Source organism: Chelonia mydas, chromosome 3 (assembly GCF_015237465.2).
Source record: "Chelonia mydas isolate rCheMyd1 chromosome 3, rCheMyd1.pri.v2, whole genome shotgun sequence".
Lineage (NCBI taxonomy): Eukaryota > Metazoa > Chordata > Testudines > Cheloniidae > Chelonia > Chelonia mydas.
In genome coordinates, this window is record NC_057851.1 from 159,091,667 (window position 1) to 159,118,994 (window position 27,328).

Here is a 27,328-nt window from a genome sequence, read left to right on the forward strand (position 1 = left end):
AGTCTCTGTGCTCGTTCAGCACATGCTGAGACTAGGAGCAAGGGAGCCCGGTTGTCTGGCTAACCCGAAAGAAGGACAGGAGACATTTGACATGGGTTTAATTAGGCCACAACTTTATTATTAGATGTCTGGGACTACCCGACAGATAAAACTGTACAGTGCAGGTAACCCCTTGTTTATTCCGTAATTACCCGGGGGGGCTTTTACCAGCTCCCCCTCTTTTTCCATCCAGGTCCCTCCAGCAGATTTATTGCCAGGACCGTACCATACCCGGGGGACTTCCACCAGCTCCCCCTCTTTTTCCATTCAGGTCCCTCCAGCAAATCCATTGCTGGGACCTTACTGTCTACCCCGCCTCATAGAAAAGTTAAGGTGAGCAATAAGAATGGGGGTTGGCTCCCTCATAGGCGTACCAATCATAAGAGTCCTGAACCGCCCCCCATTCGTTCCTTTAACGAACACCTCTTTTTAAGTCCTCTTCTAAGCCATTTATCTGGTCACTGTATACCTTTCCTATGGAGTACCTACACTGAACATCCACCACAAGGAGGCGCCAGCAATTAGCTTGGTTACCTCCTCCCTCCCCCCAAAAATTTTAGGAAGGCCTATTTGTAGGGAGCCAGAATTACTCAGTCTCCATGCTCATTCAACACATGCTGAGACTGTGAGCAAGGGAGGCAGCTCTGGTGCTGGTTTGTGTGTATCTGTTTTTTCATTATATCAGAATGGCAACATCAGAACTTCTGCAATCTTAATGGAAGTGTGTGAGTTACTCCCATTATCTGAGGATATATGACATGATCCCTTGCCCATTGTCGCACCAATGTGTACTTAGATAGTCCTGAATCAGTGGGACCTGTGTGAGTGTGCAGTTTAATTCGGGCTAGTTGAAAACCATATAAAATGTTTCGTTAAATCATGGTGGGAAGTGCATACACAGCTTTTCCATGTTAAACAAATTGCCCATTTTATGGGCTAAATTTTCAAAGAGGTTTCAACCTAGCTTCTAATTTTGCACCTGCATTTTTGCATCTACAATCATGTGTAGGCACAAATGATGCAACGTTGATATCTACATGATTTGCAGACACAAATGACATTTGCACCTGCAAATCTCTTAGTAACATGCCTGAATTCTACTACTTGCATCCACAACTCACTGAGGGAAAATGAGTGCAAAATCAGAGTCTGTGTTTGAAATTTTGGGCCTTTTTATATAGTAGACTCACCCAAACCAAACTATCAGCATCATAAATATAGACCTAATCCTTTCCCTCTCTCGTGCAAATGCCTCAGCCTGAAGGTTAACAAGTTCAGGCTGTCTTGGACTATATAGAGAAGCAAATTCCACTGAAAATGTTCTGTCCCTGGCTCACACCTGTTCATATCTAGGAACTGATATGCTAGTAGGAGCACATAAACTGATCTCAGCTGGAGCAGCTTTACACAGATGAAAAGACACTCTTTCAGGTAGCTGGGAGCCAACCATGTTTAAAGATCATGAGTTGAAAACCTGCAAATTTTAACTTTAAACAAACAAATCAGATTGTACATACTGGTGTACTATAAAACAACCATACCCAGGACTCTTTACATTAGGATTGCTCTCCCTTCAGGTTACCTATAACTATAGTGGGCCACATTGTACTACTCACCTGAATGTTAGAGCCCTTCCATTGGCAATATCTCCAAGTTAAAATCACCAGCGTAGAAAGGTAGCACAAAAGTGTTTTCATATACCATCCTGCAAGTAGGAAGGAAAAATAATCCCTTTCTTCTTTACAGTTATTTTTTCCCTTGTTCTCATAGCACCCAGTGATGAATCAAAATGTATGTCTTGGACTCGATTCTTGTTTCACTTTATGCTAGTATAAATCTGGGATAACCCTATTTGGAAGCTGTAGTGTGCCAGTGGTGAAATCAGTGTGAGAGGAGAGTCAGGCTCGTTAATTGTTTAAACCTGCTTTTTTCTTAATTTTTTGAGATCAGAATACTAGGACAGCATAGTGTGAAATTACAGGGGAGGGAAATAAAGAGTCCAACGCTGCAAGCTTTCTGTCTGTGGAACCCCCACTAAAGGGAGTGCCACACATGGAGGGCTTACCAAATCTGTCCCCAGGCAACTCTGGCTAACTTGTGACATCTGACTTGTCACATTGCTGAATGTTAGCAACAGAAAAGGCTAGTATGGAATCAGATAAAAGGTTCCTTTCTGTGACACTTTCAAGTTGCTATTATGCTGTTTGTCTTAAAGAAAAACTTGCAAGAATTAGTACTGTAACTGGAAATAGCAAAAAACTAAAAGATATATAGACATGGACACATTTCTTTTCTTTCTGGGACATACATCTGATTTAAATAATTACATGCTTGTGAACTACAATAAGTTACATGAGGAATGCAGCCTTCTGTGTGGAAAAAAATTACAAACTGAAATTGTTCCTCTTTAGAATTATTATGTAAGGTTTGATAGAGAGTAGAAGACAAAACTGAAATATTTCTAACTGGCATTTAAATTACATTAACACCTTCTTGTACAGTATGAGTGAAAGGTCACGCTAGACAAGAAGCATCTTCACTGTTTGTAAATGTCTAATTTGCTGCTTTTAAATTGCTGTGAACCTCACTTACTTAGTCCTGCTGAATGAATCCAATGTTGCAAATACTTCTGACAAGTGAATATTTGCTTAGTGAGAATCCATTGTTCTTAATGGATTGAGATGGACACGCAGTGTGAATGCATTTTTATTGCCAACCCATCTATCTGCTGTTGTTTCAGTGAGATGAAACTAGTGTTGTGATAAAAGCCCAAGGTTTCTCAATCTGCTGTTTGGCACTTGCCATCCTATCAGTAGGGTTTACTCAACAGTGCTTATGGTCAGCATTTTTCTGTGTTATAAAATAAAATAAATTAATATTTTATAAGAACTTACATAAACAGATAAAAATATAGATGTATATTCAAATAAGAAATGGAAAAATGAACAGGGCTGGCCCAAGACAACATTAGACTCTGAAGATACATGGGAACCCTTCTTAGGGGACTAAAATTGGCCCCCAGATACCCTGGTTGTAAAAATGTATCTATCTGGTGTCCTTGCCACTATGGCAAAACTAGCAAATGGCAATCAGAACTCTTAGTGCAGACAGTATAACTTCCAAACTGTGCGATGAGGTGAAGGGTGTTGTCAGACAAGGATCTGAGTTTACAGAGGCCAAAACCAGTTCTTACCTTAGCACACATATTTTCCCCATTATATTCATGAGGAAGAGGCTCAATTTATCCTCTGTAGCAAAGCATCAATTGGACAAACCGACCATTTTTTCTTAGTTTTGTGCAAAAGTCATGGGGCCAAACGCAAGTGAGAGAAAACTGGTCCATAATGCTACAAACTAATCCCTAAATATACAATGTTACTATGACATTTCAAATTTGTCCAGAAAGGCAGGATAAGGTCTGTCTTTATGCATGTGTATTTGGTCTTGACTTACAGTTTTGACATGTTTGTGCTCTTAGCTTTATCTGATATTTACCACATGAAAATATTCAGTTGTCAGACTCCATCTTGCTGTGGCACCATGTGCAGTTGCTTACCTTCAGCACAAGGGTTTGTCTTGGAGACTGCCATGAAGCAAATGGCTGCGACAGATATTTTCAAGTTGAGGAGCCACCATGTACTGTTGGGACCCAAATTCAGTGCTGGTGTGATGAGATTTAAATCTTTGGAAGTCAGTGGAGTTGTACTAACCTGCCAGGAGACAAACTGGGGCCACAATCTATAAAATATAGGTGGTGACTACATGGTATCAGAGTGAAAGTACTGCAACTGCATTTGGTGATCTGCTTAATGGCCAAAATGTTTATAGGGTTTGGTATTCCTCTGACTATAATGAGGTAAATTTGTGCTTTTAAAAATGGGATTACATGAATTGGGCTGGGATTATGCGATTCAGGAGCCTGGAAGTCAAGGGAGTATTTACTCTAAAGGAGAATACTATTAATGCTTCCTGCTCTCCCTGGGATTTCCACAATGGGAAGAGAAGAGCTTTAAGTTGGAGTCAGTGCTACCTAGGCGCCTTTCCCCAGCTGCCCTAGTCATGTCTAAACAACCTCATGTGCCTATAGCAGAAATTTTGCTGCTAGAGTCCTCTGCCAGAGTTTACATCCGTGGGAGTCCCAGGGTGAATCTAGGCAAGTATTGAAAGTATATGAAAAGGAGAGAGGACAATAGTCCTACAGTAACAAATCTGGAAACCTATAAGGCCAGATTCTGATTTCAAAATGAAGTGGAGCTACTGCAGATTTACACTGATGCAACAGACATAAAAAATTGGCCCACTGTTGATTATTTGAATCCCAAGCCAAGCACACTAGATAAAGTACTCTGCTTTGCAGGAAAAGAGAGAGAGAAATAAGCCATAGCATTTAAAACTTTGGTTTTGTTCTTTCAGGCAATGGTGACTATGCATCATTTTTGAAATGAGGAATTGCAGGGGAAGTGCCAATACACACAAAACATTTAGAAGGAAGTTAATCTATCAAAATTAAGTATAAATCATTTAAAAATCCAAACTCTGATATTTCAACTGTGGAAATATATTGAATTTGCAACATATTAGTCATTGTAAAGCACAGCTTTGATTATAAAAAATGTAAATGAAGATATTTGAAGTATAATACCATTGGAAACTAGAGGAATATTTTGCTCATAGACTCAACAAACATGGAAAAAAATGGTGAAGTAAATGGGGCCAGATTATCAATAAACATCAGTAACTTCCAGATTTGTCAATTCTTTTGGTATCCGATAAAAAAAAATCCTGGTTTATAAACAAATACTATTGATGTAATAAATCTAGTTTAATGTGAAGGAAAAGAAGCAAGCATTCAAGAAGGAGTAGCCTGGATTAGGCATCAAATGCTTAATGCTGAAAATAATAGCAGGGATAACTGTGGACACTCTTTTTGTAAAATAGTTCTCATAGTGCTACAGATCTTGCTTTGGCACTTGACCATCTGCAGCTGCTTCACTCTAGCCCCTAGTGAGTTAGTGTCCACGAAGTCCATCTTAATGAAGCAGAGGAAAGGGTCTTCAGGAATATAAAAGATTTACCCTGCTTAGCATGGTGCTGTGTGTGATGTGAAATAGAAAACAAGTGGTACATGTGCTGATATTTGAAGAGAGCAATGGATTAAATAGCCCCATTTAAAAGACTGCTAAATCTGTATGTAACCATGGCTTAGAACTCCTAATACTGTGGATAGTATAGTTCAGCTTCTTGTTAGTGGAAGGACACATAAGAAAAACGCCAAGGCCTTTGTTACCTATTTATTCCTCGCTTCCTCTAAGCACTGGGTTTATTGGTATGTGAAAGGAAAAATCAAGCATATGCTAAGTTGCTCAATCAACCTTCTCTCAATGCACACTTAGTGATCGCAGTGAATCATTATGGCATAATTACAGTTTGAGTGTGATATACTGTGTGTTGAAAAGTCGCTATTTTTAGAGGGAGAAACATTACAATTCCCCCCCCCCCCCCAAAAAAGAATTGTAACCAGCAAATCAATGCCATTGCTAACTGATATTATGAGACACCCTGTAGATTTACAATGCTTGCACTCAGCTATATAAAAATGGCACTGAAAACAATGCCGAGCAGGGGTTAAATTCATATGCCTGCACTGCAGCCTATTTCTGTCAACATTCAGCTCAGGAAATAAACATTTATACTTTCTGAACTGAAAGTGTATTTTTGAAGACTAGCCGTCAGATATTTTTTGCCCTTCACACTTTCAAATGTTTAGCCTTTTTTGTAAGTTGACTGCAAAGTGCATCAGTTTGCCAGGCAAAATAAAAAAAATCTTGACAAGTGCCCATGGCATCATTGTCAAGCACATGAGCGTCTAGTAGAAGATGGCAGGAGGGTTGGCACAAAACATGCTTCCTTCAGGCTTATTACCTCAGGGGTACCTGACTCTTGAGAAGCTTTTCAATCCTTCCAAATTACGTTATTCCAAACTGTCATCTGGTTTATTTGGAGCACACTGTATTGAAGATAAACATGCTATTTAACTGCAGGTCAAGGTACAGAGTCATTCTGCTAGCAAATGTCTGAGATACATTAAATGGCACTAACTCGGGGAAGGAGATGAAGAGAGATCAAAGTTGTCACCAGTATGCACGGAATGATCCAAGCTGGGAAGGAGGGAGGGAAAGTACCACAATATAAGTGCATTTTAAAAAGCCATAATACAACTGAACATTTTAAACTGTGACCTGTCAAACACCAGGGATTAAAGATCCATGCAACGCACTACATAAAGTTCAGCAACACAACCATAATGCAACCTCTTATATCTATTTGAAAAGAATTCACTATTGTGAGCTAGAAACCTGTACCTAGTCCAGGTAGCTTGACATATGTTTATATATAGTTTGGGGATTTCTTCTTAAATAATTACATTTTAAATAGAAAATAGTCACTTGTCAGAAAACAGGGTAAATATTTTTTCAAGATAGGACAAATTATTATTTGGGTTATGAGTTTAGCTTAGTATTGCTAACACTTCATATGTCTATTTATTGTGACTTTAGTTAGTAACACTGGTTCTGTTACTACATCTGGATATTAGGTATAATTAAAATATATTTTTCATCAAAAATGTTCCTATATTTGCAAATAGAAGGCCAAATTTTGGAACTTCTGCTCAAAAGTTAGAACAAATTTTGGTCCTGACTGACTCATTGAAGTAGGAGTTGGAACATAAATAGAGAGAGTGTTCATGTGGGTAAGGTTTGTAGGGTCAGGACCAGAGTTCGATGAGATAAAGGAATAGGGGTCTCAACAATTTTAAAAAGATCTCATTATGTAAACACGTATCCCTTCTTAACCCCTTCATTTACTGTGATATGCTGAATGTCCAGTGACAGGAAAATTGTAGTGTACTATAGGCATGCCTTATGCCTTCCAAATATTCTGGCAAAAAAACAAAAACCAAAAACCACTCTGTAGGTTAGGCACTACAAGATTCAACTTTACGTTCCCGTGAAGGGTTGTACCTAAGAGTTAAAATAGGTTTTCACTGAGCAGACTTTCAAGCAAAAGTTGCTTTTAACAGAGGAGGAAATGACCGTGCATATTTGTTTTATTAGTAAAGAGTAGAATTTTGTGATTTATATTTGTCAGTTTCTTTATGACATAATAATTTGTGTTGATTTTTAAACATTTCATGTGAAAAATCTTAGCATCTGTAATACATCTGCAGAAGATGCATTCTTCATAAGTACTGCACAGTACATCACAGGCAGTGTCCTCATTTTTTTCATAGAGGTTGTATGTGGTTCCCTTTGATTATGGCACACGATAAATGTGGTATCGAAACATGCTGTAATTTGTGAAAACTCTTGTACAAAAGTAGATAAGTAAATAAAAGAAGGAAGTTGAGAGCTTTGAGAAAAATAGAAAGGAGGTGAATTGCAAGTTAAACTTTTTTAAATCAAAACTGATTGTATTGCTTTTTGCTTAATTAAACCCCTCAGAAGTGTGTGAAACATTGTTATGGCTGAAAAATTGTTAATTTGTAAATCACAGGGACAAAGGGGCTCTACTGCAACTTTAAAGTTTCCATGCACGTAAATGTCAATAGAGTGCCTTCTCCATCATCAGCACTAAATTCACATTGATGCCTCTTTTCTTCTCCGTATTGATCCTTCCATGAGAACGTAGATTTGTATCTGTTAATTAATGCGTCCTGAAACAGCGTTTGTATTAATCAGGCAGATAAGAAAAATTGGATGCCTGCACCCTCATGACAACCGTAAAAGTGCTGGCCCTGATAAAATCGTGGATGGACCTCAATAAAAAAGTTCCTCCTTCCACTCAATAAACTAATCATCCTGCTTTTAATTATTCGGCAGAAAGATGTGTGGAGATTGGAGAATGTGTAAATCTATTTACTAACAGCAGTGTCTGGAAGGGAGAATAGGGCTGTCACAGGACGGTGCTGCAGGCTACATTCTCTGTCCATCTGCTACTGCAGAAAAACTGGTTCTTGAGAGAAGGGAAAGGAACAGAAACATGAAAGCTAATTGAAAGCATACATTCCTCCTTATGACTTTTCAGATGATTATTTCCTCTCCCTTTCCATCTTATTTATTTTAATCACAGATACGTTATTCTCCTTTTTTTCACCTCTTCAAGGTTCTTCTTGTTTGCTCAGTTTTTGTTGGATTTGTTTTGAAGGCAGGGAACTACAGTTCTATCACGGGGCACAAAAGACTGTATGAGAAAATGAAAACCAGAGAGAGAGAGAGAGAGACAGCGAGAGCAGCCAGTTTTGTGTTTCCGTTTTTATGGATTCTTGCTGCTTTAGATGGATTAATAAAAAAACATAGTAGGTTTGTTGCTAATATGTAGCGGACGCCTGTGTAAATTTGCCGGTTTATGCTATATTCTTACTGGAATGTAAATCCGACTTTCAAAACAGGAGGGAAATGTATTTAAGTAGAGTCAAATGACAAAAAGACTGTTATTGCAGCAGGAACCCTGTCAAAGAACATGTAAGCAGTTCCATAAACAAGTACATGGAAGCTTCAGACATGTCCTAAGACCCCCTTAAGAAAAGCTTGACTAATCCCCTTTGATGATTTTATTAAGTACTTGTGGTTGATGGTGCCAACTGGCAAACTAGTACATTTCACCAACAGGCCAGGAAATCATTTCCTCTCCCATATTGTTCTGTAGCTCCTAATGTGATTGGGGATATTAGCAGTTTGATATAATAAATGAACAGCTACCGTAAACAAGAGGTTGAAAAGGTAAGGCAGTAAAGATGTTTGCCCTTAGTGATCCTATTAGGAAAGAGAGCAGGACAAAAAAAGAAGGCAAAACTTAAATTCATTAAGAGACATTATTAAATTTTCTCTCTCCCTCTCAGAAATGATGGTGTGATTGCTATTCACTTGGCACTTTAATGTGCCATCCTGTTATTTCAGCAACCGTAGTAGAGGCAGAAGCCATTACAGAAGTAATTAGCGTCTTTTCTGAAGAGGATAGGCCTTACTTCTTTCTGCTGAGGTTGAAGTTCAAAGCGCTCTTTGCTCATTGTGATAATCACCTTAATTCTATTAAGGCATAAAATCTTTCCTCTTAAAAAAGTTTTTTTTGAAAACATGCTCCTTGGTTTAAAGGGGGCCTCTGAAGACATTAGTTCATTCTCCTTACAGCAGTGATGAACAGAACTAAGCTTCTGCTAATAAAAGCGCTTTGAACCTAGGTTTTTTATTCTCTAACTTGTTAGATGCCATCAGATCAGAGCCTCATAGCATTAGATTTTAGAAGGTTTCTACTGAGAAGAGAAAGTGCAAGCCATTTTATGTTGCCGTTATACCTCCTCAGAATTAATACATCTACAGAAAATGCATACAAATTCAGGCTTGCTTCTAACTTTTACCTTGATTAGAAACCCTTTAATTTTATGCTGATTGATCTTGCAGAGGGGGAGAGTGGAATCCATATATATCGATTCATAACTTACATAAAAACAAAACAAAAAGGGAAAGTTGGAATGCAGAGTTATGGTACATTTGAACCTAGTTAATATTTTTCCCCTGCCCCTTTTTTGCTGTTTAGGATTCTCCACTTTGTCTCTGGCTGACCAGATGAGCCTTCTGCAGAGTGCTTGGATGGAGATTTTGATCCTGGGCGTAGTGTACCGATCACTTTCTTTTGAGGATGAGCTTGTCTATGCTGAAGATTATATTATGGATGAAGACCAGTCCAAATTAGCAGGCCTTCTTGACCTCAACAATGCCATCCTGCAGCTGGTAAAGAAATACAAGAGCATGAAGTTGGAGAAAGAAGAGTTTGTCACCCTCAAAGCTATAGCGCTTGCTAATTCAGGTTGGCAGTTTGTCATGATGGTTGCTACATTTTTTTTCATGTCACTTTTTTCCTTCCCATATGTCTTCTGCATGGTTGTTCTAAACAATGTTTAGGAATAAGTAATTCTTAATTGGACCTTCAGTTTTTGTGGCTATTATATGGAAAGGCTATAAACAAGGTAGTTCAAATTAAGGAAGTTCTTTATGGTTTTAAGTCATTGTGGAACATATTCCTAATGCAGTAAAGAATAATACACTGGATAATTTGGAAGGTATTACACAAGCAGAGATCCTTTCAAATGAATATGGACGTTATTCTACTAAATCCATTTCATAATCCAGATAAGACTAATCATTTCACTTAAACTGAATAGAATGGATGGATGCATGACTATATCCATTATATGATTTCCTTGAATACAGCTATTAAATGTATTGGTACGGTGAACCCAGAGTTGGTTGCAGGGGGGGAAATCTCTGTTTCATCTTAGGGCTACACTTTACCATATGAATCCTCTATTATTATGGTAAAGTTTCACTAAAAAATATTACCTGTGCAGAAGGGGTTAAGAATTGCAGAAAGTATTTTTTCTCTAAATTTGAATGTAAAAGTGCTGAAGCAGTGAACAGTGTCTGATAAGTAAAAATCGTTTGTGCTTTGTTGTTTTTCCTTTTGTCTCTCCCTAATGCTTTATTATGGTCTTAAGTCCCTTTTATCATTTGCATAAAGTTCAGGATAGATCCCTCTTTAATGACGTGCCGATCATTAGATACCTGTGTGTCAATAACGTGCTCTGATGCTATGTACCATTGACAGTCACACCGTGCCCCTCCATCTGCTTTTGTTTTGACCCTATCTTTGAACTTTATCTTGGTTGCTGGCCAGTAGTTTTCCCTTTAATTACAAGAAGGAAACTGTCAATAAAATCTGTTAAATGGGATGCAATGAGTGGCTTGAATGGGCGGACGGCTATTTGTTCAAATTCTGCAGCATTCAAGGTATTGACAGTTTGTTTTCTGGGGCCATATGTGACGATCAATCTCAGGCTGGGCTCAGCCGCGCTGAAAAATGAAAAACCAGATTGCTTTTGCTTACTTGTGGATGACGCCTTGTGATTTGGCGCGGTCCTAGTGAGATGAGACCTTCTGCCCAAATTGCCCCCCTGAGAGTCAGGACGCGTGACTGTTTTTAGAAATAATTTTTTAATTGATTTTGTAATTAACAGTTCATCTACAATATTGATGCATGAATCCTCAGATTGATAGGAGGGAAATTGTTTTCAACAATGAAGTTGTACTTTCCTATTTGTCTTTGTAATGGTATTTAGCATTTTCCATTTTTAATCGGAAATATAATTCAAAAAATGCAAAACCAAAACACCATTTGTTTCTTTGTAAAATATCCTCCATCCCCTTATTGAATCTTCTTAATTTGTATATGTCCTTTTTATTAACCTACACAGAATGGTTCTGGTGTGCCATTCAATGGTCAAAGTCTCTTTTTGTTTGGAAGATGATTTATTTTAGAGCAAGCTGAAGATAGAGGTCAAAACACTTCACATCTATAGGAAAGGTTTCCCCCAAGATTATATTCCAGGTGCAGAACACCAAAGTTGTGCTCATGTAGAGGTCTAAATTGAGAAGTTTTATTATTTTATTTATTTTTGCTATTTTATAATTCTAAGCCTGTTTCATTAAGAAACAATTCTATAGGTTATTCAATAAAAAAGGCATGATGGATAGCTGCGTAAGATAGCATCAAAAACGTGTAGTTATACATGCTACATATAGTAGACCAAATTCATCTGTAGCTTATGTTACTGCAATTCCCATCAACTTCAATGGGAATTACGTCCAGGATAATGTGAATAAATATAGTGCAGTGTATTAAAATTCAAGGCAAGTTTAAATGAAATCATTTCCTCCCCATATTTTAATAAAATTATATGGTGACTTGAAACTAAACTATTGTGAAAAGGATTTAAAATGCATATCAGCCACCTAACACCAACTTGGCTTTGTGGAAACAGGGTATTTATATTGTTAGCACTAGACATTTTAGTTACTAAGGGCCAAAATGTTGATCCTACAAGCTCTTTAGCACATGAGTAGTCCCACTGAAGTTTTTACTGAAGCAAAACACACATTGACGTAAGCAGGAGTTTTATCTGAGCAGGAATTCAGGATTGGATTCTTCGAGTATAATTTTCAGGAAAAGGTCAGACCAGTCTCTAAGTTTTAGTAGGTTGCACATGCAACTCAGGTAGTTAGATGTCAAACTTCTACCAATTACTATCTCGCTAATTTGTAGGTGTGAATTATACTTACAAAATTACAAGTCATTACAGAAAATCAAACCCTTAGTGTTTCGATTGCAAATTCTACTAAAAGTACAGTATAAGCTTTTTCCTAGACAAAATAAAGTAGTTCAGTTTTATGTAACCATGACCTTGATTAATGTAAATGCAACTATAGTAGATATCCTAAAGTGAAATGCAATTATAAGAATAATCATGTAGTAATTTGGTTTTAAATACATTTTGTTGTTGTCACATCTTCTTTCTTCAAGCAATTCTAGTGTTATTCAGATATTTATTCTCCCAACTTAATATTAATGGACTCATATTATATATCTGTAGGGAAAAAAGATCAAGTACCACAAGGAATCTTACAGATTTCATATGTTTCTGGCTGATCTATCTTGTCTAAAAAGAATCCCACGTTAACTCTAATGTAAATAATAGACAATAAGGGGTTTCTGACATAGTATCTGTATTTAGTGATTTATGAGTCAATGTCATACCATTTTCATTGCTGGTATTCAGAGGCAGAAAAAAGAAATTGTGGATTTTCTTAACCTTGATTGGACTCTGTTTTTAATAAATACCACAAGCTCTTTCTGTGGACTGACAAATCTGAGTGTCATAAAATACCAAATCTTTCGATATTAAGTTCTCCTACAGTATATGCCATTGATACCATTAAAATTTCACCATTTTCCAACAGTTTCTGTAGAATGGTATCTAAGATACCACCATTATTTTCTATACTAAGAGCAGAGGGGAAATTTTGTATTTCAGATAGCGCTGTGTGGTAACTATTAGCAAGTTTTCACTTTGGAATGATGACCATTGTAGTTCTGCTTCTATAATTTTCTAGACATCATACTAAGTCTGTAGTTCTCATTTAAAGAACAATCTTTTATAGGTATTGGTAAAAACAGAATGCATTTAAAGTCTGGGAAGAGTCTATAGTTTATCTACATAACAGCATAAGTGTTTTCACATTTTGTACACACAGTTCAGCCCTGTGTACAGTCATGATTTCAGTCATTCTTTTTTGACCTGCAGTGCTTGAGATGACATTCATCTAAATTAACAGCTTAGTTTTAAACATCTGGCTTGATTCAATAATAATTAATGCACTCTTTATGCTTTAATACCAGAGAAGAGACTTACTCTTAATGGTTGTCCTATCAATATCACTGTTCCCTTCCTTCCTTCCTTCCTTCCAAGCACACACAAAGACAGACAGGTACCTCAAAATGACTGCAAGAAAATTCCATGTGTTCAACTGTACACTGCTCAGTGGAATCAATCTGGCACCAGTGAGCACTTTGTTTACTCACACAGAAAAACTACTGTGAACATTTTCCAAAATATTCATGTTCCAATTAGTTTCTCAGATGTTAGGAGAGGTGAAATGTTTGCACAGGGTGTGTGTGAGTATATATACACAGATTTACTTGTGCACACACACACACACATGCTTTATGGTAGCATGATGTGCTTTTGTGTATTGATTAATACCAAATAGAGAGATCCAGGAGAGCAGTTTTTTGGAATTGTTTAATCAGTAACAACCTCAACTAGATTGTACCTTCAGGCCAGAATTTTCAGAAAAGCTCAGCATCCACCGTGGGGTGAGACTTTTCCAGAATAGCTCAGCTCCCATTTAAGCACCAAAGTAAGTGGCCAGCTTTTCAAGAGTTCAGCGGGATTGAAAAGCTGGCCCTTATTTAGTGCCTAAATGGGAGCTGAGCCCTGAAAAATCTGAGCACTATTGAAAATTTAACCGTACATCTCAGCACTGGGTGCATAGTTGCTCCATTTCAGAAGCAGCTGAGGGACCTTTCCTGCTCCCCATTATGATCAGTGTTCTCCTACTTGATCTAGCCCTAAAGAAGAGCTCTTTTAATTCCCCCCATCCCAAAAGAGAGAGAGAGAGAGAGAGAGAGAGAGAGAATCAAGGAGTCTGTTATACATCATAAGACAGACAAATATTGATATGAATGAAGTTACACACCCACTTATGCCAGTGGCAAATTTGGCTCATATCTAGGATTTAATTTGTCAAACTTTACCTTCACCTAAATTACATACTCTGAGCAGAGGCTTGTTAGTGTTAAATAGTGTTCCTATGTAAATGTTAATTGGAAGAACAACATAAATTTCCTATTCCATGGAATCTATATCTTATTTTAGGCCCAATTTTGACTGTAGCTATATGGTATACTGAAGCAGACTATATCTAATTTCTAGTGAAGCCATCTTTTGTAGTTTGTCCATTGTATTATTATTTCCATTAGATTTGAAATTAGTTTGTAGATTATATATAAAATCTGTATTGATGTCATTGTTACTATACTAGTATTTCTTTTGCTTATATAAATAGCAAAATATGTGGGACACCACTTTAAAAAACATATTGGAAATTGCTAGTATAGTAAGCGTTTCCTGATACATGAATGCCCTTTTCTGCCTCCAGTTCATTTTCCATGTTGTCATCTAGGTGTCATTCACAATTTGTAGAGATGTGCATGTTTGCCACTGTTTGTTAGAATTTTATTATTTAATAGACTTTTCTCTGGCACTTCAGTCTAGTGTCCGAGCACCTCTCATATGTTAATGAGTTTTTCCTCATATCATTATGAAGTAGGCACGCATTATCCCCATTTTACAGATTAGGAAACTGAGGTACAAAGAGGTGAAGTGGCTTGCCCAATCCTGTGGCAGCACTGGGAATGGAACCCCAAGTTCCTTACTCCCAGTCCAGTGCCTTCACTGGAAGAGACTATGATGCCTCTGCCAAGCTATATTAACCACAGTAGCAGAAATAGAAATGCTTATGTTCACCCGATTTTTCTACTGCAGAGCACAAGGAACCCTCATTGGTTATTACAGCCATTACCTGTATCCTGCAGTGGAAGAACAGGATCCTTGATGTCATTCTTGCAGATTTTTCTTTTTTTGATATCTTGTTCTATTACTCAGTCTTGCAATCTCCCCTTCTCCAGACACTTTGTACCTCTCCTTGGTAGATGTCCCGTCTGCTTATTCGTTGTCCTGACCCTGTGCTTCCTTTTGGAATGTAGGTAAAAGAAAAGACAATTTACCTCCTTTTTAAAATTTATTTTAATCCCAAACTTACTGTTTTTTCATGACACCATAAATCCACCCCCCACCTTAATTACCATGAATTAAAGTATTTCTTGAATTCATTTTTACAGTCTGTGTGTTACACTGTCACCACCTTTAAAATATTCTCTCCACCGTACATCAAGGGTACATCTATATGGGGATAAAAACCCTGCTGCGGCTGGCCCAGGTCAACTGATTTGGGCTCACGGGACTTGGGCTGTGGGGTTAAACTTTGCTGTGTAGAAGTTCCAGATCCCAGAACCTGGGCTCCAGCCCAAGCCTAGAAGTCTACACAGCAATTATTCAGCCGTGGAGCCTGAAGCCCACAAGCCTGAGTCAGCTCTATCTGGGCCGCATGTAAACTGTTTTAAGGATTCAGCTTTCATGTCTCTACTTGAAAGTAGACCAGATCAGTGCATTCCCTCTGTGTTGACTGAAATTCTGTTTTCTCTCCGTTTGTTATACTTGCCCTAGCTGTCCTTCTTGGGGTACCAGAACTTCTTTATTTGTTTCTCTTTAATGTCCCTTGTATATTCTGGCTGAGAAGTTCTGCTTCCCAATGTTATTATCAGATACAATCCTATTTTCAAACCAAGTATTCTGCTTGTCTGCATTCCTATATCCAGCCTCAGGCCTCAGACTCAGGAAATCATCTTTATTCAGGAAGGATGCTTAATCACATACTCAAAATTAAGCACAGGTTTAAGTCCTAATAAGGATGGGCTGAAGCACGTGTTCAGGTGCTTTCCAGAAGTCTTAATGATGAAGATTTTTATCAGAAGACACCAGATAAACCAGGAATACAGTTTGTTTAATGGTTATAAAGAATCTCTTTCAACTTCTAAAAAATCTTTATTTTTTTACATTTTTGGGGCTATATTACCCTTTTTTGAGTTGCAGTACTCATGAAATGAAATATAGATAATGCAGCGCGCAAACACTTTGCAAAGTTTGCAGGTTTCCCTGTGCAACTCTGTCATGCATCTCAATCCCAACATGCAGTAATTTTTCAGTTTCAGAACAGCGCACCCCTCGGTAGATACTGCAAATGGTGGAGATCTGTGCAATATTGTTTTGGTTCATTAATTTCAGTTAGAGAAGAGAGTCAGGCCACCAAATTAATTTTATTTGAGACATAATCCAAATTTAGATTGTGCAGTCTAGAGTTGCATTAAAAGCACTATAATTACTGTTCTACTTGTTCTTGATCTCATCAAATTCTGTCAGGATCTTACAACTGCTTAACTTGATTGTATCCATTTTTGACTTGTGAATTACTTAGTTATACAGAACCATCAGGATAGCCCCGTGGTTGCTTTCAGTCAAGTTTCTCCCCATAGTTGTTGATGTTTTCTTCTGTATCATATCTTGTGAGCATCTGAATGTTTCTGATCACTGCTGCATAATCCCTGTTGCTTTATTCATTCTACTATTTTCTTGCTTTAGATTGACTCTGTTTTTTTTAAATGCAGAAATGCTTCATTTGAGGTCCATGTGTTTCATCTCTTCCATGTTTTCTTCCTAGTGATATTAAATACATAAACAGTACAAAGTACCATTTTAGAGTGGTCTCTTTTCCCTCATTTTAGGTTCATGCCAAACATTTGCTAGTTTCCATGCTCTGTGGTGTGTCCCGGATTATTCCTGGGTGGCCAGATGTTTGTTTTCTGCATTTGAGATGAACGCTGAATTTTAAACAAGGTAGATGGTAATCTGAGTTGGTATCTGGACTTTGTAGTGTTTTTCTCAGATGAGAGATCTAGTTTTCTATCTTTTCTGCACAATGATCTAATCAATCAGGTTTCTGTGGAGCTGATCAAAAGAGGTCCAATTGTATTTTCCCTTGCTGTGACGGGGAAACAAAGCATTTGCAAGGATAAGATGATTCTCAAAGCAGAGCTCAATGAGTCGATGTCCTAATTTGTTGATTTTACCTTATTTCATTGCAACACTCTGATCAACAACCTCTTTCACCACTTCAGTGCTGAAATCCCTTGCTCTGAGCAGAACATAGTTTGACAATGAGTTCCTGTGCCTGGCTGTAGAAATCTTCAACCTCACCAATCTGTGCTGCTTTTTTGCAGGTCATTTAAGATCAAAATCTGCATACTTCTGAATGACAACACATCCTCATGTCCCCATTTAATTTAATTGTTAAATCTAGGCACTGGTTTGAAAGGATTTCACACCTGGGTGTTGATTTCTACCATTTCCCTTTGGAATGGCAATTGTAATATGTCCAAAGGGGTCTGCTAGGAAAATGATTTTTCTAATCTTATTTTCACAGGTTCACTTTCCTGGCACAGGTAGAGCATTTAAAATGTTTATATTTAACATCTAACTATTTATTATGTTATCTGATATATTAAGCCTTTCTGGGTGTCTACATAGCCTCTGTGTTCCCTTAAATTATAATAGTTCTTATTGACCTCATCATCACACTCACATAGACAGGATTTGTCAACGATACATTAATCTGTTTCTGGATTCAGTTGTAGTTTCTGTATCTGCCACTTTATATTTAGTGAAGCTATTTCTTTTTACTTTTGGGGGGCCAGTGCAACATTCTGGACCATTTTCCTTATTTCCAGAAACAAATGCCAGCCTGATTAAGATCTACATTCATTTAATACCCGGAATGAGACATAGAGCCAAACTGCAAGGCTGGAACATAAAGAAGGATCTTAGTCGAGATTAATACTTTCCTGAGCAGTCTGCCAGCTGAATCATGGTCTAATTAAAAAGCACAGATTTAGTGAGTTTGCATTTAAGTGTTAGCAGACTTTCGGATGAGTAAAACTGAAATGATTTTGAATCTTTTCTCTAAATGGGAAGTTAAATTATAGTAATTCAATTAAATCATTTTAAAATCTTTCAAGCTAAATCAAAGCCTTTATAGAAATCTTAATAGCTGTTTGTGAAAATATCTCTGCTATTTGTTCTCACCTCATTTCCTGTGACATACTTATATGTCTCCCAAGGTGCAGCTGCCCAAACTCTGGCCCATGAACCACTGGCTGCCTACAGAGTACACGCAGGTGGCCCTTTGGAGAGTTGGCTGGTCACTTTGTTTCCCACTGCCAAATTGATTTAAAAGACAGCAAAAAATACATTGCTACTATTACTTTTCCATGTAAGCAATTGCTCTGTATACCCCAGGGATGCTGTATGATCATCGATGGGAAAGGAGGGGAGCCACAAGACAATCCCTCTCTTAAGATGTAGTCCGCACTGTGAAAAAGTTTGAGAACCTGGGGTGTAACAGCTATGTCATGTCACAGATTCTGATTTGCTTTCCACCTTCATTTTTTCTGTCTGTGTTTTTTTTTTCCTTCTCCTAATCAAATTCAGTGTGAGGGAAAAAATGTACAGGCAGCAAGCGTTCGTAAAGTCATATGGCCAGAATTTAATCTGAGCTACACTGTTACAGATCTGCAGGATCACCACTGATTTCAATGAAAGTCTTCCACTCCTCTGAGGAAAATATTCCAAATCTATATATCTATGCAGACTGCCACACATCCCTTTGAAAATTCAAACTTCACATCTGCTGCATAAAACAAAAATCTACCCAGTTAGGAATAATCTGGACAATTTTGCAGAGGGTAGAAATTGGCAAACATTTAGTGCCAATTTCTAGAATGTTATGGCCTTCTTTTGCTCCTCTAATGGCACAGAGAGGCTGGAGAACAGACAGATTTGGCAAGCTGAATTTCTCTGACATGGAAGAGCTCTCAGCTGGCACACAGCCAGAATACCCAGCTCCTACACCAGCTTCTAAGCATAGCTCTAGTGAGGGCATGGTGGGGCATAGTCTGCACACACTGTGATTTAGCAATCCATGGTTGACGGACAGTTCCTTGGGGACTGTTATTAGCCAGCAGAATTTAGAGCAGCCCCCACATTGCTCTAAAATTCCATTAGGAATAGCCTAAGCCCAGCCAGAGAATCAGGGATCTGTAATTAGAAACTTGACACAGCAGAGAATCTGGCTGTTGAAATGCAGTGTAAATGTTTGCAAAGAAATCACTTTAAATAGAGTCCAGTGGATGGTCAAGAAGTGTTTGTTTATGAATGTTGAATTCAGTAGAGTACTCCGTGTCAGTAGAGTACTCCGTGTTTACACCGGTATAATTAAGATCAGAACCTGTGTGTGTGTTTGTGTTATATTCTATACTCCGGGATTTACCTTGCATTGTCACAGGTAAATAGAATTAACTAATTAGTTCTATACTAATACTAAAGAGGTGAAAGTTGAAGTTGTTACAAAAGTAGCAAAAAGGGCAGATTTGGATGATGGGAACAGTGCTGAAATTTTACTGATTTTCCTTTTTAAATGTTTTAATCCTTACCCGCTTCTTTATATACTTCGTTTTTGTTTTTCCCTTTTTATTTTTTTAGACCTGACCACCTTGGTGCACGGTATCTAATCTCAGCGGTGTGTGTGTAGCATATCTAACTGCATGCTTCTTAGGGCATGTATTCTCTGAGACCTAGAATTATTAAACATGTAAAACCCCCATAGGATTCCATTATGTGTCACTAACACGTAAACTGTCATCAGAATCAGTAAAATGTGCTAAATGATCCAAACTTGTCTATAATTGTCTGTTTCAGAGCAAGAGCTATAACTTTTTTTTTGCAGTTTGCAGCTTTCTTTCAAGATGGAACATGAACCTTTCTTTGTTAACCTCTTATATACCTGTGTGCATAGTGTTTTTTCACATTGTCTTTTTTAGTAAGAGGTGTATTTCCCACATGCTGAAATTATCTGAGAAAACATGAATTAGTCGGAAATATGTATTTTATCTCTAGGATCGTAGTTCAGGTTCCTAGGCCTAATCCTGTAATTGTTACTCACTTGAGTAACCTTTACTCAAACAAATAATCCAGTTAAAGTTAATGGAGCCACATGCTTCAACAAAAATTACTTTGATAGGTAAGAGTTGCAAAAATTAAACTCATGGCACACAGCCTGATAGACTGTTATCTTCTGTAGGATAAAACTGACAAATCAGGTGCTGTGTCAGCCATCAGGTATGTGATACTGCTTAATATAACAGAAGAAATAATGATATAAGTGTATTTTGGCTACTGGAAGAAGTTTCACTTAGTCATCATTCCATCTGAAAAAAGAGTTTCGCTAAATAGTCAAAAATTAAAATCAGAGCTACAATGGTATGAAAGTGGGTTTTAGATTTAATCGTAGAATATCAGGGTTGGAAAGGACCTCAGGATGTCATCCAGTCCAACACCCTGTTCAAAGCAGGACCAATCCCCAATTTATGCCCCAGATCCCAAATGGCCCCCTCAAGGATTGAACTCACAACCCTGAGTTTAGCAGGCCAATGCTCAAACCACTGAGCTATCCATCCCCCCCTTCCCTCTTGAGGAAATGCTCTTATAATGCCATGGAATCACTACCCCACAATCAACCCTACTGTAAGCTTGCACAACATCACTGATCTCCTTGAGTGTGCACCCATCTGCAGTAATGTTACATGTGGTTCATTCGCTAACTGAATAAGCAACAAGGCCACAATTTGATTGAGTTAACCCCCATGATAAATACTGTATAAGGCTGTGGTATTTTATCAGGCTCTTTTAAGATGGTGTGCCCATCTTTGTGTTGGTAACTGGAGGGGAGTGCCGATGGCTACTCTTCCTTTCACCACACTTCCTTTGACAACTGTCCTGGAGATCCAGCTGGTCTCCCCACAAAATCAAAGAATGCTTGCACACTAATGCCTACCATACTTCTGGTTAGAAGCCCTGGCAACGCCACTCATTCTACCTCAGAGAGTTGGGAGATTGATCTGGGACACCCCCTATCAGTCCTCTGGTGATGGTATGTTGATACATGTTACAGAAGAAAAATATTTCTTCCCCCCTTCATCTCCCAGCTGCTGAGAACCAGTGGCTATTAGGTCCCTGTCCTAAGTATTGAGTTGCCTTAAGTTTCAATCCTATTAGAAGATATAAGAAAGCAACTAAGAGCTAACACAGACAAAAAGAACAGGAAATTATTATTTTATTATTATTATGTAACAAATTTAATCTCAGAAACAATATCCAGGCAATTTAGGAGAATGACTCTGACTTCTAGGGAAGGATAATCAATTGCAAATGTTGTACCCAATCCCCATCATTGCCCTCAGGATAACGTATCAGGTTCTCTCACCTTTACCCACTCTGAACCACCTCTTTCATGGACCACCTTCCCCCCCAAAGCTCCCATTATTTATCTCTGACATTTCCTGCGGTATTGATAGTTAAAGGAAATAGTCATAGGATTAGGACTATAAATTTAAAAGACACCCATTTTGTTGCAATGCTTTGGCTTCTTGATTACATCTCCTTGTTTTGTATCTGTGCTGTTTGGGGCTTTACATTTGTTTGGACTGAATCTCCCTTTGTTGCCTGCAGCTTCCACTGCTCAAATCTTTCCAGGTCACTTGGCAGTTCAGTTTGGTTCCTCCTGTGTGTTATGGTTAGGTCTCCTATTCAAATCTGATAACAGCTGGCAAAGACAGATATAGAGTAACCAGGCAAGATGCAGAGAGGCATTTGGTTTTTTTGTTGATTTTTTTAAAAGATTAATTGGCAGAAGTAACTTTATAGGATCCAAACTTTCTGGGCAGGCTACATCTAGCAGGATATGTAAGTGTTACGAGGCAGAGACAACTCCAAACGCCACCCATATGTGCTCTGCAGACCACAGTTTGAGAACCACTTCATTAGAATCTATGTAAGGATGACTGGCTGGGAGGGAAATTTCCTTGCTAGCCCATGAGGGAGGAAAGAAAGAAGTCACATGGACACACACATCTTCCTTGTGTCAGCCAGTGTGAAAGCCCAATAGCTCTGTTTTTCTGATCAATGGCATCTCAGTCTGTAACCATGGAGATTGCCATGGGTTGGTGCCACGCTTTTTGAAGGGAACCATTCTTGCAGACCTAGCAATACGGGCTGTGACTGAGAGGGGCTCTGCCTTTTCATTACTATTATGTCTGTGTAGCTAAAAAATGACTATATGAAATTCTTTATGTAGTTGCATAGATAGTTTTTAACTTTTTTTGATATACATAAACTTAGCACTTTTACAGATGGCAATTACATGTGTATAATTACAGAAGGAGACCCAAATATTTCCCTGAAGGTCAATATAGAAATAAGTGGGTAATTATCTAGCTTATCCCTAAAACAATATGGAAAATACTATGTAAATCCATGCAAATCCATCAATAATTATGGTACTGTTACTTACTCCAGTGCAAGTTACAGTCTAGAGGAGTTACACTATAATTCAACAGTCTGGCACCCTGAACTGAAAACTGATGTTGCTCCTTTGTTTTGCAGACTCAATGCACATAGAAGACGTTGAAGCAGTTCAGAAACTTCAAGATGTCTTACATGAGGCTCTGCAGGATTATGAGGCTGGGCAGCATATGGAAGACCCACGCCGAGCTGGCAAGATGCTGATGACTCTTCCACTTCTGAGGCAAACCTCCACGAAGGCCGTGCAGCATTTCTACAACATCAAACTGGAAGGCAAAGTCCCCATGCACAAACTTTTTTTGGAAATGCTGGAGGCCAAGGTCTGACTAAAGCATCATGGGCCTTCCCATCATGCTCATTGAAAAAAAGGGAAAATAAACAGGATACTAATGGCAAAGAAACTTAGTGTTTGATTAAGGAAAAAAATGACTGCACTGATATTTAGCAGCAAGACTGTGAAGCAGCTTTCAACTCTTTCTTCTGTGTCTATCTGATGCAGTTTTCCTTTTCCCTTTTCTCTGTGTTCCTTTTCTGTTCTTTTAGTTCTTCTTTTTCCTTTTTTTCCCCCTTTGCTGCTGAACTTTTTAAAAGAGGTCTCTAATTGAAGAGAGATGGAAGCCAGGCCTGCCAAAGGATGGAAATCCATAATATGGATGCCAGTGAACTTATTATGAACTATAATGTCCCCAGTGACAAAGGAATCAAAGAAAGAACCATCATACCTTGCAGTACAGTACAACATGATGAACTGACTGAATGCAGTATTAGATTTCATAGGAGCAGTCTCTAATTAGACAACTAAGCAACGATGCATCGGCTGCTTCTTATCATTGCATTTTCCATCTAGATCAGTTACAGCCATTTGATTCCTTAATTGTTTTTTCAAGTCTTCCAGATATTTCTTAGGTTAGCTACAATGTAACTTTTTCAGGGAATAGTTTAAGCTTTATTCATTCATGCAATACTAAAGAGAGAGAGAGAAAATACTGCATTTTTGTGCTGGCTTGAACAATGATGAACAATAATGAAGGACAAATGAATCCTGAAGGAAGATTTTTTTAAATGTTTTGTTTCTTCTTACTAATGGAGATTTTTTTGTACCAGCTTTACCACTTTTCAGCCATTTATTAATGTGGGAATTTACCTTACTAAAGCAATAGTTGAAGGGAAGGTGCATATTATCACGGATGCAATTTATGTTGTGTGCCAGTCTGGTCCAAAACATCCAGTTTCTTAACATGAGCTCCAGTTTCTAACTAAATGTTCACTGACACAAAGGATTAGATTACACCTACAGTATATCTGAGTAGTCTAATGTCAAGTACAAATCTATAAAGATGGTAAGAAAGTGTGACTGTACAAGTGTGCAGTTGCTATGTGATTTCTAACTGATTCAGTTGTAAATGAATGAGATACTGCCTGTTACTTGCAAAATTATAAAGTTCTCACACAAAGACCTGTGAACCAATACTAGCTTAGAGGCAATAAGGCAAATGCCAATGTTTGCAAAATTAAGAAATCAGAGTAGTAGACTTCTGACCAAATTCAAGAATTTAACACTTCTACACTTTATTAATTTAGACTTTATTTTGTAAATTGCAATTTTTAACAAGTAGCTAAATCAATATATGTGCTTTTCAACCAGTATTGTCACAGCATGAAAGTCAGTCAGTTCCAAGACTGTTAAGAGGTGTAATCTAATGTATAAGCCAATTAGATGCCCCCAGAAAACTACAGTCGCTAAATAACCAATAAACAATAACCTCCATCCAATGCTATACCAATGTACCAGTGTTAGTAGCTGCTCCCTGTACTATGTGAACATCCTTATTCTATGTACACAGATGTAATTAAAATTGTAATCCTAACAAACAAAAGAAATGTAGTTCAGCTTTTCAGTGTTTCATGTTTGCTGTGCTTTTCTGAATTTTTATGTTGCATTCAAAGACTGTTGTCTTGTTCTTCTTGTGGTGTTTGGATTCTTGTGGTGTGTGCTTATAGACACAGGGTAGAATTAGAGACAATATTGGATGTACAATTCCTCAGGAGATTACAGTACTATATTCTATTCCTTACTGGTAATAAGGTTCTTCCTAGTAATAATTAAGAGATCGAAACTCCAAACAAGTACTCATTATGAACAGATACACATTGAAATCATAATATTTTCAAAGCAAGGGATAATTTCTGTAATAGTTTATTATAGAATACCAATGTATAGCTTAGAAATAAAACTTTGAATATTTCAAGATTATAGATAAGTCTAATTTTTAAATGCTGTAAATATAGCTTTTATTCAATCATCTCTCAGATGTTGTATTAACTCTCTCTGTGTTGTTGCAAAACTTTTTTGGTGCGGACAAGTTTCCAAAACTATTGCTACTTTGTGTGCTTTAAACGAATACAGTAGGCTGACGGTGCATCAGCCTTGTGCTAGAAAATACTGTGTATCTATCATTAGCTATATGGGACTATATTGTAGATTGTGTTTTCTCAGTAGAGAAGTGACTGTAGTGTGATTCTAGATAAATCATCATTAGCAATTCATTCAGATGGTCAATAACTTGAAATTTATAGCTGTGATAGGAGTTCAGAAATTGGCACATCCCTTTTAAAAATGACAAAAACAAAAAAAAAACAAAACAAAAAAACCCACAACTCCTGGGAAAAAAGGTGCTGATTCTATAAGATTATTTATATATGTAAGAGTGCAAAAATAAAAAAAGTTTATTTTCCAGATAGTTTGTGCAGGGTTTAAGTTACTACTGTTCAATTACAGTATATATATATAAATATATAATATAAATATTGTTTTTGCTGTATCACATTAAAGAACTTGGGCTTCAGGGTCAAAAGCCAATCAACTAAAAATACAAAACACACAAAAAATGGAGATGTGTTAAAGGCACACGGTGCAAACATGAGTTTTCATTTTTAGTCATTTTTTAGAGCTGCAAAAGAACAAGTATCTCAAGACTGTAAAAACTTTAACCGAAATATGGCTAAAAGAACTGCACAGGCTTTATAATAATGTTCATCCTAAACCTAGCTGGAGGAGAGTTCTTTCAAGACCACTTACTTAATGTGAAGTGTTGGGAAAATTTCAAAAGGTGTCTGTTTTAGCCATAATGATTTAATTTCTATGTTTTGCTTCATTTTTTTTTTTAATTTTTTTCTTATTTAAAGCAATATGATTGTGTGACTCCCAGAAGTTACACATTTGTTTCAATCAGATCAGATTGTTGTATTTATTCCACTATTTTGCATTTAAATGATAACATAAAAAAGATATAAAAAATTAAAACTGCTATTTTTCTTATAGAAGAGAAAATGGGTGTTGGTGATTGTATTTTAATTATTTAAGCGTCTCTGTTTACCTGCCTAGGAAAACATTTTATGGCAATCTTATCGTGCAAAGATCGCAAAAGGAGAAAAAAAATTAAACTGCTTATAATAATCCAGGAGTTGCATAATAGCCAGTAGTAAAATAACCATGTCTATAGCTGTAGATGGGCTTCACATCTGTAAAGCAATCAACTGTATATTTTTGTGATGTGTATCATACCGTGTGCTCCAACCAATGTCCATTTGTGTAAATGTATTTATTTTATATTGTATATATTGTTAAATGCAAAAAGGAGATATGATTCTGTAACTCCAATCAGTTCAGATGTGTAACTCAAATTATTATGCCTTTCAGGATGATGGTAGAGCAATATTAAACAAGCTTCCACTTTTGATTGCTTTTATTTTATTTTTTGTGTTGTTTTTTTGTTTTTCGTTTTTGTTATAAGAGGGAAACAAATCAATAAGCATTACCTTTTGTTACTTCCATTCAAAGAGTAGCAAGCATTATCCCTTTTCCCTTAAAGTAGAGTACAAGCATAAATAAATGCTATATAAAGCCTTGTCAAAATGAATTCCAGTGTGGTACAAGACATTTTGCATACTCTTAAATATGCAAAATGTCTCATAGCACATTAGAATTCATTCTGACAAGCCTTTATATAGCACTTATTTAATCTTAAAGCATCTCCCCATCAACCTGCATTACTCAAAATCATTGCCTCTCTGTCAATGTCATAAAAGAAAACTTTCCCACTATTTTAAGATCATATTAATACCATCTAGAAGTAATTATTTGATTTCTCCATCAACAACTAAATTCATCATTCATTTCCTATGGAGGGGACTCCTTTTACATGTTCTGGGTTGGTTTGTTTGTTTGTTTGTTTGTTTAAAAAATATATTATTTGAACCAGCTTTTATGAATGGAAGTAAATAGTCATGGGAGCAATAATATAGATTGGTGTTAATGAAGAGCTCTGATAAGTCTTCAAGATCCAAAGGGGTTAAACGGCTTGGTTTAAAACTGACGGTAAACAGCCTCTCAGCCTCTCACAGTCTGAAAGGTTATAGCCCTTATTGCACGGGGTCAACCTGTGTTTCCTGTGGACCCTTCTGGAGCCATCTCAGAAGTGCTAATGTGTGCTTTTCTTGCTTTTTAGCCTATCTTCTTGATAGCATTTTGTCATTGTATGTGCCCAACATATTTCTCACCTTCAGTGCTGGCCATTCTCTGGAGACTTTGGCTGATGACACAAAGGCTACTAAACTGAATGGTATTCAGGGACAAGAATTGTTTTAGCCATTAAGACAAGCTATCAGGACAGCTCCTGGTATTTTTGTATCTTGGTATCTTTTAAGAAGTAATGTGCCATTGAAAGACATGGGAAGGGGGAAATG

At 37.4% G+C, this 27,328-nt stretch overlaps 1 protein-coding gene across 9 annotated transcripts in view; it reads left to right on the plus strand.

Annotated features, from left to right (window-relative positions):
• The window catches only part of ESRRG (estrogen related receptor gamma), a 533,318-nt gene extending 506,998 nt beyond the window's left edge, over positions 1-26,320 (plus strand). For all 9 annotated transcript variants that reach the window (XM_043543651.1, XM_037895721.2, XM_043543649.1 and 6 more), the window contains 2 exons: positions 9,634-9,903; positions 22,664-26,320. In XM_043543651.1, coding sequence (XP_043399586.1) covers positions 9,634-9,903; positions 22,664-22,908 — 515 coding nt within the window. In that variant the 3' untranslated portion in view covers positions 22,909-26,320. The remainder of the gene's footprint in view (positions 1-9,633; positions 9,904-22,663) is intronic.
• The last annotated feature ends 1,008 nt before the right edge of the window (positions 26,321-27,328 follow it).